General features: G+C 38.4%; 1 protein-coding gene across 5 annotated transcripts in view; it reads left to right on the top strand.

The window, feature by feature from the left end:
* KCNQ5 (potassium voltage-gated channel subfamily Q member 5) overlaps nt 1-15,026 on the top strand; it is a 281,577-nt gene that overhangs the window by 220,866 nt on the left and 45,685 nt on the right. For all 5 annotated transcript variants that reach the window (XM_041410573.1, XM_041410572.1, XM_041410571.1 and 2 more), the window contains exons 4-5: nt 10,276-10,451; nt 10,884-11,009. In XM_041410573.1, coding sequence (XP_041266507.1) covers nt 10,276-10,451; nt 10,884-11,009 — 302 coding nt within the window. The remainder of the gene's footprint in view (nt 1-10,275; nt 10,452-10,883; nt 11,010-15,026) is intronic.

Here is a 15,026-nt window from a genome sequence, read left to right as displayed (position 1 = left end):
GTTTTGCCTCTGAAAGTGGGAACTCTTTCAGCCAACACTGAGGGACCCATGCTGCTGCCTTCAACATCTGTGTTAGATAACTCAGCTAGATACTGAATACTTTCTCTTTCCCCACCACCCTGTGAATTTGAGAGCAGATTTTTAATACTCTCTTCCCTCTCCACCTACAAGCAGGCTTTTGCTCTTGTCAGAGACATGTTTTTCTCTCCCTGCTCATTTCAGCATCTTTACTTGTCAGTTTCCACCCATCCACTTTCACCTACACACCACGGATTTTTCTGTTCCCACATTTTTTTGGCCTTTCCTGTCCCATTCCACTGCATCACCTTCACTTTATCCACAATCTGGGAATGCGTTAGATGAACATTTCCAGACCCTCTGCCCACCTGCCCCTGCCTAAGGTTTTAGAGTATGATGAAAAGGCCATGAAAGTGCACGTTCCTGCCTGTAGATTCCTCCCCTTGTGGCTGCAGGGATCCAGCACAGGCATAGCAATGCTTCCCTGCAGGGCTGGATCACACAGGAGTCCTGGCTGGTGTCTTTCCACTTGCTGACTAGTGCCACAGACCCCTAAAGATGATGTTAATACCTATAGCCCAAAATAGCCAATCACACATGGAGTAATCAGTGGCTGAGTCACACAAGAATTTGGATCCCCTGAAAAACCTAATTCCATCAATTCAGGGGAAAACATCCAAACTTGTCCGTAATTTTCCCTGGTTATTCCTTTATTCCTCAGAGCAATGAACTTTACAAGTCAATTACAATTAAATCTTGTAATTTTTTAATCAAATTTAAATTGTCTTTTGATCTCACCCTTATAAGAAAGGGTAAATAGGAGGCATCCAACAGATCTTCTTATCTTCCACTAGTTTGCATGCCTCTGTCTCATATTTGTCTTCTGACTAACCACTCCTAAATTATTCAGCCCTTTCTCCATACACAAGTCTTGCCATGCTGTAGCTATTTTGTTTTTTTTTTCTTGACGATTACTTTGTGGTTTGCTTACAGCCTGATGTAATGAGCATCTTTACTCTCCAGGGGCATGTGTCTGGCTATCCATCCTGTTGCCTTTCCCTCCAGAAACCTTCAGATGTTTTTCTCTCCACTGCAATAGCCTTTTTCACTATGTGGTTGTCATTCAGCAACATACAGCCACAGTAAAGTGACTGACAAACCTTGTTTTCCAGTGCTTTCAAGGCACAAAACTAGGCATGGAATAAGTGAGGATTTATGGGAAGAACCTGCACGTGTTTCTCGCAGTTTGTTTCTCTAGCTGAACAATAATCAGGTTGGCGATCGCTAGGTCAAAGACACAGCTTTAAATGTTTCTGTCAGCCTGCCTTAAAGCCAAATAAAACTTGCATTTAATAAATACTTTACTCCTTCCGTACATATTAATTCTTTTGAAGATGAATTATCGGAAAAAGTGAATTAAGTATAAATCCATGAAAGGCTTGCAATTGCACTTAATTTTAGCTTGCAAGAGGCCCTTAGATTTTTAAGATTTATTGAGCCAGCTGTTACTAACATGGAGATGTCTGCTGAGGAGTTATTCAGCCCATAGAAAGATTGTGTGCTCAACAGGCCCATGAACAATAATTGCAAACAGTACAAAGGCAGGTGAAATGTTCCCATGAATGCTGTTATTCTTATCCAAACTAAATAAAATATGGCAACCACAGCTACACTTTGAAATTCAGTACTTGTTGAGCTGCTGTGGTTCTCAGGCCATAGAGAAATATTTTGGCTGTCTACAGCAGAAGGTAAAATGACACTATTTATATGTATTTGCCATCATGGTCTAACAATATGCTACTTTTACACAGGAACAAGGTACATATACTTGGGAGAGTGATACCATATTATGCAGGTTTTATTTTTGTTTTTTTATATATTTTCAATACACTGACACAGTAGTGAGTAGCATTGGTTGATCCATTATTAGGCACGGAATTAGGATTTTATTATATTTTTTTTTAAAATTACAAAAGAAAAATATTGCTCATCTTCATTAGTCCACAATTTAAAAAGGGAATACTTAGTTTTCACTTCTAAAAAATATCCAGTATTGCCTTATTAAAAATATTCCTTTTCTTTCTGGTTCAGAAATTGTTTGGAGTACCAAGTTAACTTTTGTTGTATTTGATTAGCTTTCCTAAGAATTCTCTTTGACTTGTTTCCAGTTCTCTCTTTGCCAGAAAAGATATCTTCACATACTGAATGAATCTTTACATTCAGTTATATAAAAATATCATTTATTCCAGAAAGAGGTTTTCTTTATTTCCAGGAGGTTACTTTCATTTCACATTAAAATAGTTTGCTTACTCAGATGATTCCAATATATTGCAAATAAAAATGATAAAGGAAAAGAAGGGACCAAGGTGATTCATGTATTTGATTTTTTCACTATGGTATTGCATAGCTGATGATAAGGAAAATCCGAGTTTCTATGCACAGATCAGTTTTAGTGGACTCCTTAAAATGGAGGGCAGTGACTAATGTAGCTGTTTTTCACTGTTAGAAAAAAAAAAATGAGTACAGAAGAAATATTAACCTCTAGATTTTTTTTTAAATTCCACTTCGGTGCCTAGACAGTATTACATATTTTTGTCGATCTTCTTTCTCTTGTATGTGCCACTACAGTACATTACTCTCTTCCTGTTTTTTAACAGCAATAAAAGTCAATTTTCACACTCATCTGTGTTTATCTCTGTGAATTATCTTGATATGCAATACCAGCTCACTTTCCTACTTCTAAAAATACCATGTTGTTTTGCATCTTGCAAAAAGATTAAAAAAGGAAACAAAATCACCAACTTGTTTTGCCTGCAATGACAATTAAGACGATTTCCATCCAGATGGTGTTACGCACTTGAAAACACAAAGACCTTTTGGCTGGAGTGACAACAACATCTGCAAAAATCAAACAGCATCATCCATCCCAAGAATTTCCTGAAGATATCCAGCCAATTACTTTTACTAGTAGGTGACGATTAATCGTAACCTGTCTGGCATCTGAGCAGAGACCTGATCCCTGACCAGGAAGAAAAGCTATATTCAGACAGAGCTGAAAGCAAACTTTGCCAGGACCCAAGATCCTGACCATCATTATTTTTAGAATATGCACAACTCAGATTATCTCATATAGCTTTGGGGGGGGGGGGGTTTGTTGTTGCTGGTGGTGTTCAGGCTTTTTTTCTCTGTAAAATTGAGGCCTTGTAGGTGTAAGTCTGCTCATCTACTTGTGGGAGGTACAGAACTCAACTTCCTGCCTCTCCCAAATTACGTTAGAGATCTTCAGGTGATATAATTCAATGAGTGCTATTAAATTGCTTTTTTTTTTTTGGGGGGGGGGGGGTGTTATAGGCAGAAAATAATGCTTGAGAATATCATTTGAGGGTGAATTCAGGTGACCTCAAAAGTCTGCATGTCTCCAGAGTAGTCTCTAAAAATCCAGTTTTGTGATTCTGGCAATCATGCAAATACTGATTTTAACTTTGCTCATAAATAGTTCTGCTTCTTCCAATGAAATAATTTGCTAAACATGATAACACACATCATCTTTCTAAATATCATTCATCTCTCTGTTCAGAGATATAATTACAGGTAAAGATATTGAAAACTCGTGGTTTCTGGGATAAATACTTATGCAAGGTCACTGTAAGTTCAGCCCATATTTCACCAAATTTTTCTGTCACAACTATGTGAAATATCCCACTGATTTTATAGTAAGGGAACACTTACAGAGCAAAGGAGCTACAACCTGGTAAAAACATTACATCTACCTCTTTTCAATATAACTGTTGCAGCATATTCTATTCGTGTTTTGTATTCTTTGCCCTCCTGAACTGGTAGAGGGAAGTAGTTAATCCCTTTCTTCAAGGTAACAGCAGTTTTCCAGCCAGTTACAACAAAGTAACCTTTTCTGCCCTATGACCTTTCTCAACAAATGCTCAAGAAATAGAGATCCAATTCTGTCCGTCCCTGAATAACCCTCTATTAGGGTATTCAGAGCCTTAAATTCTATGAATGCCTTTTTCTTTTCTTCTTCTTGTTTTTTGGGTTTGTTTTTTTTTTTTTTTTTTTTTTTTTTGCTAGCCCACAGAAGCATGAGGTACACCAATGCCCAGTATGTTACTAGGCTGTGCAAAAATGCTGCTGCTCCAATAGTCAAGTTTGTGTAAACAGACCTTTTCTTTTAGGAATCTGAAAAATGCAGACTTATTTTCAAGTACTGATGTATGGTCAGTCTTCAGGCCTTATCTTAAACTGCTTCAAATTGCCAATTTATATTGGTTTAGGATAAAGCCCATTGAATATATATTTTTTTTTATCATATTTCTATTATGTGATGTGCTCAAATATAGTGGTCTGGAATGTGTGTTTTGTTCTTTGTGCTGTAGTGTCTGGTTAAGCTTCAAAGTACATTTCCACATTGATTAGATTATACCCTTTGGTCCTGGCCAGCCAGCTGTAGAGATTATTGAAGGCAAATTGAAGGGAGTTCTGAGAATAGCAATAGGACTGGAAGGACTGGTTTCCAAAGAGATATTAGAAAAACCAAAATGCTGGTCATTCCTCCCTACCACCACTACCACTTCTTAGGGATTCAGAATAGAAAGCTGTTAAGTGTTACTATGTATTGATTGCTGCAAATCTCAATTAAAACCTATTTGATCTCCTCAGCAAGTGAGAATAATTGCTCGCTGTGCTGCCATGGGCGTGCATGACCTGTGCCATGGGAAGCAGAGGGAGCTGATGTCAAAGCTCTCTCGTGCCCTTAGTGGAGCCCAGTGTCTCTGTAGCACCAGAATCATACTGCTGGGTTTTTTTGAAAAGTAACTTTGAAGCTGAGGATAATGAACTCTCCTGAGAACTATTCAGAAATGACCACTACAAGCTGTGCCTTTTCCCTGGGTCATGGATAATAACTCTAGCTCAAAATTAGACCTTAAGAGGACAACCTAAGGGTAGCTTAGATTTGGTGAAATGATTGCCCAGTTAATTTTCTTTGTGAGTTAATACAGTTGCAGGCTAGATTAAAAAAACCTCTTGAGATTTTCTGCTTAATTCTGCAGCTTTGGGGGCAGATATTCCGTACTTATGTCCTAGTTTGTTGCCTCTCTTTACTAATCTGTGGCTGGTGCAGACACAGTATTGAAGTTTCCTGCCTATTCTTAATAAGAATATGTGAACTCTGAGCATTTTCTGTGAATTTATAGCAAATACTATTTTGATGACCTAGTGATGATCCAAAAATGATTAAATAATATTCGTTTTTCTATTCAGATAAAATCAAAGAAAAAAAAATATTAACCTGTATTGTCTCAAAGTATCATTTTTATTTAGAGGAAAGGAAATGTTTCAACATATTAGCATTAAATGCAGGCAGCAGGCAAAGCTCCTATAAATATATTCTTCCATTGAAGAAGATGAAAAAGAGGGAGATTATGCAGGATTGTATATTAGTATAAGCATGTGCACGAGTTTTAAGCAGATGAGAGATTGTCATTGATTACATTTCCCAATAATCACAGAATCACAGAATAGTTTGGGTTGAGAGAAGCAAAATCTAGTTCCAGCCCCATGGGCAGGGACACAGTCCACTGGACAAGTCTGCTCAAAGCTCCATCCAACCTGGCCTTGAACACATCTGGGAAAGGAGCATCCACTCCCAACCCTCTTTCAGTTTAAGGCCATTCGCCCCTTGTTCTATCATTACATGCTCTTGTAAAAAATCACCCTGACATTCTTTCCGTAACTTTAGAGATTTTCCTGATGGTACATCAAGGTGTTGGGACACTGCACAATATCCAAGTATAGTTTTTGTGTGTCCCCCTTTAGCTGGGTTCATTCCCATGATACCTATGAATGTTGTAAAATCTCATGCTAGGAAAGCTGCATTGGAGAAGTCAGTAAAAGTAAAATAATCCCTTGTGATGATTTATGATGCCTCTTTTTCTATCATTATTATTATTTCAACCACTTATTAATCTCCCAGCTGGCATTAGAAATGTTTAGGAATGCCAACCCCACCTCCATCAGTAACACAAGCAATCCAGAGTTTCTGACCAAACTTGAGCAGCTTAAGGCAGCCCAACGTTGGCCTTCCTCTGTGAGGTGGGGAACTCGGACTGGCACGTCTTGCATGAGTTATGTAAGTTTGGGGTAGTTGCTTTACTGGCCTTCAGTTACTTGTTTTACTTGTTACTGTTTTAGTGACATTGGATAATACATAAGTGTAATCTGTTACACGCATGAGTTCTGGGGTCATCTTTTTTTGTGTGTTTTTCATGAAGAGGCCCTGTTAACATGGTGCCTGTCAAATAAAAAATCTTTTGCCAGTTAATATGCACAAAACTTTTCTGTAATCTCAGGGGTTTCATCAGTGGTACTAGGTGAAATGTCTGAAGTGGAAGAATTAGTTGTTTGAAATTTCATTTGAAATTAAGTGTTCAAAAGTGACCAATGCAAAAGCTGCTGAGATTATTTGAAATCTCAGACTAGAGTTAATGAGGGAGATTGTTATGCGCAAGGATAAAAATCTGAGACATATTTCTAAAGGATGAATAAAATTATCATCATGGCTGAAGAGAGGCTTAACATTTTGGGAGATAATACATAACATATTGGCTTAGGAAAAAAATAAACAAAGAGCTAAATGTACATTAGAAACTTCTGTCTTTTAGTAAGCCATAGAGAAGTTTGAAATTATACTGCCCGTTATTCAATATCACATCTGAATATTTTCTGGTGCTTTACAGAAAGATTCAGAGTGAAAATTGAGAGCCTATTAAATTAATTGAAATATCGCTATTTAATTCAACCTGTTTTCCTACTTTTGCTTCTAAAAGATAAAGAGAAAAATAGTTATAGAAGTCTGGGAAAGTCTTCTTAAAGTACAGAAATACCACAGAGACTTTAGCTACATTCAGATGGAATATAAAAGGAAGTTCAGAATAATATTTTTCTCTCTTGGTTTAAAGAGGGCAAATGCCACATGAAGCATATCGTATAAAAGTATGGCACAGAGAAAAATCATAATATATTTAACTTTTCATTTTTTCCAGCATAGGTTTAGATAAGAAAATAAAGCAATTTTAACATAATCAGAAGTGACTTTCAACCACTGCAAACTTTTCTTAGACTCTGATTTCATTCTAAGGGTTTATTTTGATTTCTTACACATGGTCCTAACAAGTTAAACTGCACTGAAATAATGTGCCTGCCTGCCTTCCCTACCTGCTAGGGAAACACAGCCAGGAAGGGCAATGGACACATTCTTACCTTCCCTATTTCCAGCTGAGGAGTTAGGGATAGGTTTTTGGTGGCAGTTGAGGATGAGAAGAGCAAAGTGTGAAAAAAACACCACCAGCCTAGGAGGATTCTCTTCCCTTCAGCTGTTTTTCAAACAGGTTCCAGTGCATTTTCTGCTCCCCTTTTTCCTCCACCTTTCTTCCCCTTCGGGAGAACCTCATCCCTGCCCTCCAGATAGAAGGGCATACACAAGTAGATTACTCCTTTGGACCAATACTCTTAAAAATGGAAAAGACAACTATGCTACTGTTGGCTTCTTCCTCTCTTGTGTTCAGAGGGGACCAGAGACCCTCAGTGGGGCAGAGGGCTCCCAGCAGTGCAAGGCAGAGGCTGTGCTCTACTGGCAAGACTGAATTAATTTGAATTTTTTGCAGTCAGGAACCTTCACAAAACTCTGTGTTATAAAAAAAAAAACCTGTCAGAGCTCTGGAATAAGTAGGAATAAGGGCAGGTGCAAGTCACCGAATTTTTTAAAACATTATTCTATTAGAAGTGGTGGAGGGTGACCAAAACCCCCAGTAAGCATTTTAATAATTTCTGGACCAAATGCATAATTCCCAATATTTTGGGTGACTTTATTCTTTTTTAAGTTCTAAAAATTATTTTTAGGGTCATACACTGCTCTTCTAATGATCTCTAACTTGCTGCTAGCCAGTCACCACTAAATAAAAATGTCTGTTCCATTGCTACTCTGCTTGGAGGCACGGGGACAAGTCAAGATCATCCTGCCACCGTGTTAGTCACCAGGGACACTGTTTTTTCAGCACAGTCCATATTGCTCAAGACATTCCAGTACCTTCTATGTTAGCCTTGGATCCAAATAAGCACAACTAAATATAGAAAGAAGTTTGCTTTAGGTGGGTACATGTGTGCTACGTGTCTATGCTGGCAGTATAGTCAATCAGGATCTAGGGTTTAGTTCAGCAGAGTACAGAGAGGTGCTTGTCCCCTGTTACACGATATTCCCTGCTCCCCAGTCACTTCTCCTGAAGAGTACAGCTTTTCCAGGTCCAAGAACATAGCTGCCAGATCTAGTGGATATCTCAGATACCTTAAGGCATCTCAAATGGCACTGGACAAATAAATTTGGGCAGCTGAATTAAGCCGTCCTTGTGCCAAGCCCAAAGTGTGAGGCAGCTGGGCAGCCAGCAGAAGCCTTCCTGAGGATTAGCTGCACCTCTCTCAGCTGGCATGATTACTTTGTGCTGCTTGGGGAGTTTAGACACCTGCTTCACATGTAGACACCTAAATTTAAATATCTTCATGTGGAGCTCAACCCAAGTCCATCTATTTTTCTGGTCTGCATTAGAATTTGTGATATCCTAACTTTTCCTAGTCAGTTTTCCTATTTCTCAATGCAGACCTCCTGCATCTGGTTATTGTGAGCTTGAGATTTGTATTGTTCAAAGACACCATGTCCACTTCTGGCTCTTCTTCATCTCTGAACTTGCTGGATGTAGAAGCAAGTCCAGCATTTTTCAAACCCAATTATGTAGCAGCCACCTATGATCCACCTATGTAGTAGCCAAAGACATTTTTAAATGTCAGAACATAAAACAGGCAGAAGGTTAGTCTAGGCCAACATGGGATGTCAAACAGTGACGCCAGCCAACAGTGAACAGCCAGGGAGGATTGCGCAAGCAGGGCAAACACACTGTGATATTTCTCTACAAGAGTTTCTCAGCCCCCAACATCTGCTACTTGAAGACATCCTGAGCCAGAAGTGGGTTTTTGGTATTAATTAGCCCAGGATTAAATCTTCTCCCCTAAGACCATCCAGCTGGTTTTAAACCCACGTAGATTTCTATCCCCTTGTGTCAAAAGTTCCACAATTTATCAGGACAATTCTTAAACCACAGAAACAGATTGTCTGTACCCTTGGAATTGTATTGAATCATTTTCTGGGCCATTCTTGTAGGAGCTATGCCAGGGACAAGATGTGTGTTTCTACCCAACACAAAATAAGTAAAACTCATATCAACAACAACCTGCTTTCAACTATTCACCAACAAACATGGATTTAGATTATCCTTGCATAGAAACACATAAACAGCACAAAATCCTAAAATTAAAATCAGGTATTTCTTAGAAGAGCTCTTTAAGCTTTTAAAGTTTGCCAGGGAATTAATCATGAGATGAGGAAGAACAGAGCTTGTTCTGTGCTTTTCTACTCCATGCATAACAGCGTATCTACCCCAATCCTTGTAAAAGGACATTATGCCTTCTCATAGCATCCGTGTGCCATCACTCTGCTGCTTCTCCCCTTGAAAGCTGTTCTGGCTCTAAGGACAGCTGGCTGATTAGTTCCTGCACACCAAAGTCACTCTCGCTCTTTGAATCTGTGTCTTGAAGAAATAAATCCTAACACTTGCTGAGCTTCAACTAACTTTCCAGGCTCCCAGCTAAAGGAATGCTTCTGAATACCCAGTGCTGTATTTCCTCCCTTCCAGGAAATGGTACATCCTGGCATTTGTGTCCAGAAACTACATTCCTCAAACACACAGTGTCTGTTCTCATAGGAAATTACTACTGTGCTTGACTCTCACCTCTGGGCCTGCCCCATTTTTTTTTCTTACCTTAGTTTTCTTTTTTGTCTATGCACAGAAAAGTTTTTATGGAAAGATAGATAAAAGGGAAAAGTTCTAATCCATCTACTAATTTGTACATTTTGCTACATCAGGTTTCAATGCCCCTACATGAGGTTTCTTCAACATTGCTCCTTTTATCCATATCCTTTGAAACTTGTGACCCTGACTTTTCACCCTGGAGACTCCCAAGGTAGTTTTTGACACCAGCTCTGATCTCACATCCCTATTTCAAACAGGAATCTCTGTGTTTTGGATTCTCACCCACTACAGGAGTCTCTCTTTTGTCCTTCTCATTCAGCTCATGTAGATGTATGTACTATTTCCTGATACTTGGACATTAATGCTTTCTGTAATGTATTTCTTTCAGACATCATTGTTCTCATCGCTTCAATAGCAGTTGTTTCTGCAAAAACTCAAGGTAACATTTTTGCAACATCAGCACTGAGAAGTCTTCGTTTCCTACAGATCCTTCGTATGGTGCGCATGGACCGAAGAGGAGGCACTTGGAAATTATTAGGTTCTGTAGTTTATGCACATAGCAAGGTATGTAATCCTAGATACTAATTTTGTCTGGTTGATATCTTCCCTTTATGTGATTCAACAAGAGACCAAGGAAATAAGCATTTATCAGTTTTGAGCAGAATACCCAAAATTTTCTAAACTAACATTAATTGTAATATGAACTAGCACAGGTATATCAGGCCATGTTTAATGCTATCAGTTTCTAGAGATTTTAAAAATGTTGTCATTGATGGGCAGATGTAATTTGTTATATCTTGGGGATGTTGCTGAAGCATCAAACCATAAGAGTGGATCTTGTCCACTTTCAGAGAAAATTTGCATCCATAGGGAAGCACTTGACTCATAACTGCACAGATGCCAAAAAAGCATTTATATATTTTCATGATGTCTTCTTGAAATGTCATTCTATTCATTCCATAAAACGGGAATTGATTTCTGTTCTTTTTTATCTAGGAATTAATCACAGCCTGGTACATAGGATTTTTAGTACTCATCTTTTCATCTTTCCTGGTTTATTTGGTGGAAAAAGATGCAAATACCGAATTCTCCACATATGCAGATGCTCTCTGGTGGGGCACAGTAAGTACAGAAAAATAACATGGACTCTCTAACCAATGTGCTAAAGTGCTTTGAGGATTTTAGTTTAGTGTGCTGTTCAATGAATTGTTTTCACTGACAAAAAAATGGTCTGAGAAGCTTCCTCCTTCAGCTATTCATTTGCACATTGACAGATTATTTCAGTCCATCCTGCAGAACAGCTGTTTATGTGTTTCTGCTGCAAACCAGACCACTAAACCTTCAAGAGAAGAAAGCATTGTACTTTTTAACCCTTAGCCTTTCAGTAATATAGTTTGTAATATGGCCCCACAAAGAGCTGTTTTGATACAAACCAGAGAGTTCTAAGTGGCAGTGCAGGAAGAGGAAAAAGTGTCAGGAAAAAGAGGGGAAAAATCTTACATCACCTTTGGCATGAGAATATCATCAGTGCCCTTTAAAAGATGTTGCTTCTCCTTCCTCTGTACCTTGAGGACAAAGACCAAGAATAAATATGTCAATTCTGCTTCAGCAGTGTTATTTTTTGCAGGTATACTTGAAATCATGGTTAACTATCAAATCAATTGTTTTTACTTTGTTGAAATCTGTGGGATCTAAGTACATACCTGACTGCTTTTCTTAAACAGGATTATACAAATATGGTTAAAGAAACCAGGCTTTCAATTAACAAAAAGGCCTAAGTTTGAAGTTTTGATTATTTTTTTAATGGCATTATGTGTAAGGGGTTTTGCTTAAAAATGTCCTATAGTGATCCAGACTTCTTCATCATGTGAGAGTTACTTAGGCAGCTTAAGAAATCTGCCCCACCAAAGCCTAAGGCAGTTATTGTCAGGCAGGATAAAACTGTTTTTCTTTTCCTTCTGATGTGGCAGAACACACACAGTGTGCTCTGGCAGTGTCTGGGTAGTGAAATGATACCTGGGAGATCATTAATGCTGACAATAACATAGAGCACTCATTAGTTTCCTTGGAATAAGTGCGAGACCTGAGCCAGCCTCTGCCACCTTTTCTTATCAGAGGGATGCAAAAAATGAAGCTTTCTCACTTCAGACCTTTTGCTGACAGGATTTCATCTAGATTTAGTAGTATCTGCAGACTCAGAGCATGCACACAGGACTGCACAAAAGCCCTTTCCAGAATGTCATAAATTATTGAAAATATTTGTAAGAAGTTTAGTCTGCATTTTGAGCTAAGATCAAGGTCACTCACTATTATTAGGGGTAGTTAGTGTATTTGAAATTTGTTCATCTAAGGGTTAGTCATTTGTTGCATGTCTTCCCTAGAGACTATATTTCTATGTTATCGCTGCACAAAATTGGGAGCTTGGAAAAGCCAGACCTACTAAATATTATGTATACATTTACAAATATTCAGAAATATATTTTGCTGACACTTGTTGCTTTAGAGCAATCAAGGCAGATCACTGAAAAATATACATTTTATCCTGTAGTACAAACGCACAGAAAATTCATATTGGCTAAAGTCACGAGAAAAGGTTTTGCATTCAGTTGCATCACTGTAGTTTATTTTGTTTCCCATTTCTTCAAAAGCAGAGTTCTGAGTTTGCCTTAAAGCTTTCTAACCTCCCTGTATTGATAAGGTTGTGAAGCATCTGGCATTGGATGCTGATGTCCTCACTGATGGGTACCCCAGCTCTGGCAGTCTGAAAACATCATTGCCCCTTTATCCACACCCATCATTGCAGTGGGGATGTGGTCCTGCAAGAGACCCTCCTGAAGCTGTGCATGTTCTTGGGAATGGATCTTTTCAGACATTTGATTTCCCAGGAAACAGCCTCTATGTCTCTGCAAGGCCCTATGTGCCTTAGCCCTGCACAGGCAGGGAGAGGGGCTGAGCAGAGGATTGTACCCACCTGCCAGCTGGAATGGGGAAATGTATGCACAAGGAATGAGAAAGACCCAGCAAACTCAGCGCTCTACTCTGGCATCTGACTGAGGCTCGTGTTAGATCCAGATCCTTCTCCTTGAGCAGCTCTAGCAGCAGGAACAAGACCTTTATTTTAGAATTTGCTTCTCCACTACCTGCTGACTGCAATTTTTTAAGGAAAAGCCCTGCTAGGAAATAATCATTGTATAAAGTGGTGCTTAAAATATTTTGTACACTATGAAGTGAAAGTGCATGACTCAGAGGTTATGTAAGTAGTGCAAGTGAGAAAATCAGGAATCTTGCCTAGATTTCAGCAGGAAAAACAACAAATGTTATTTTAAAACCTGAAAACAATATATATTGTATATTTCCACATATTTTCTTTTTCCCCCAGTGTATGACATTGATACATTTAAGTTTTTAATGCACTTACTTAAGCAAGTGCACAAACTTACTAGAAATCAGTGTTCCCCCTTACCTGATGTCTTTGCCATTTTAATAATAGTAATTTTTTCTACAATATGTAAAACAGTATGTGGGAAATGCATAATGTGCTTCTTAGTCATGGTTGTTTTTACTGCCAGAGTAACCCACATGCAGATTTTTGAAAAGGACAGACTGGCATTTTAGGGAAAATCAATGCTTAGTCTCATTGATTTGTTTATTTGCAAAAGTTGTTCTGACTTAAACCACAGATTATGTACCAAACTCTGGACTGAATTTTGTCATGGCAGAGGTACAAGAAAGAAAAGACCCCTAAATTTCAATCTTTTAGAGGCACTTATGCTTCTCCTTACAGGAGCAGCACTCGCATGCTGCAATTAACCCATTCATTAATTCAGATTACTTGAGGACCATACACTGCTATAGTTATTTCACTAATTCCATTTCTGAAGCCCATATTTATATACAGAAATGAAAGACAGGACATGGCATCCAAATTTACATATGAATACTCCACTGCATTTGCAATTTCATGCTGTACTGTGCAACCTGCTATTGAATCATGTTAATATTACTGCTGTGAATATTCTTGTGGTTGGGGTCTCCACAGTGTTGCCTAACACAGTAGCACACAATGGTGAGTGCTATGTGAAGAGCTCAAGTTCAGAATTTGCTTTGGTAGAGAAGATAAATTCATTTAACAGAAGAAAATAATAAAACCATATGGGAACAAAAGGTCAATTAAAATACCTAAGTACTTCAAAACCAAACCATACATGGTTTTCTGAGATATACTGATGTTAACTAGAACTGTGGATACTTACAGTGACATTTAGTTTGTACATTAATTAGCTTTAGCTGCAAATGTAATGCAGCTGAAGTTTCTGTCCCTCTTACACATTTGACAGAATTTCTCTTAAAAAGTCTTTATTTTCTAGTAATACCCAATAGTTACAGTTGGATACAAAATGGCTCTGGCACTCCACTGTGACCTGTTAATGAACAAAACATATTACAATGAATTACATTGGCACAATGACTAGCTCAAATAAGTAAACATTGATGAATTTTTTCCCATTTAATGTAGTGATAGCATGAGCAAACTGTATTTTTTAAGTTAAGTGATGTCAGGTAACAATTCAAAAGGTAAGTAGTGCTAGGAGAACATAAAATGACATCAGAAAGAAATACTAGGGTAGAGAATGGCCTCCTGAGTCCTATCTCATCTAATTGAAGTCATCTAAGTTATATCATCACATTCATTTTTATATTACCTCATTTGTATTAGCATATTTATTAGCTCCAGCAATGAGATAACAGATGTTCTATAATCATTGTGAGTTTTGAGCCTGGCCAGATGACACTGCCTACTTCGGCTAGTCTGTTCAGACCCCTCACTTACAGAAGTAAGCAAAATGGAGTGGTTTTCATCTGGTGTAAAAGACAGGACTCAGTTAGCTCATTTAGCCATGCAGGAGTGTGATTCAGCTGCTTAGACACAGGCATACAGTACCATCAGAGATCTCTTGCACAGTCTGCTGCCTCTCCTGTGGGTGGTCCCTGTTCAGACACCCTAGTACAACTCTAGTGGTACTAGATGTTTTTTTCAGACAAGCCCAAGTCCTACATTTTAGGACAGGATGAGTTACCTTTGAACTTTGGCCACTTCTCTCTTACCCACACAATGTTAGCTGTAACTTCTGTCTGCTT

The sequence above is a fragment of the Onychostruthus taczanowskii genome, unplaced genomic scaffold, assembly GCF_017590055.1.
Source record: "Onychostruthus taczanowskii isolate IOZ18803 unplaced genomic scaffold, ASM1759005v1 scaffold33, whole genome shotgun sequence".
NCBI classification, from domain to species: Eukaryota; Metazoa; Chordata; class Aves; order Passeriformes; family Passeridae; genus Onychostruthus; species Onychostruthus taczanowskii.
Note: the sequence above shows the minus strand (reverse complement) of the source record. Positions and strands in the feature narration are given on the sequence as shown.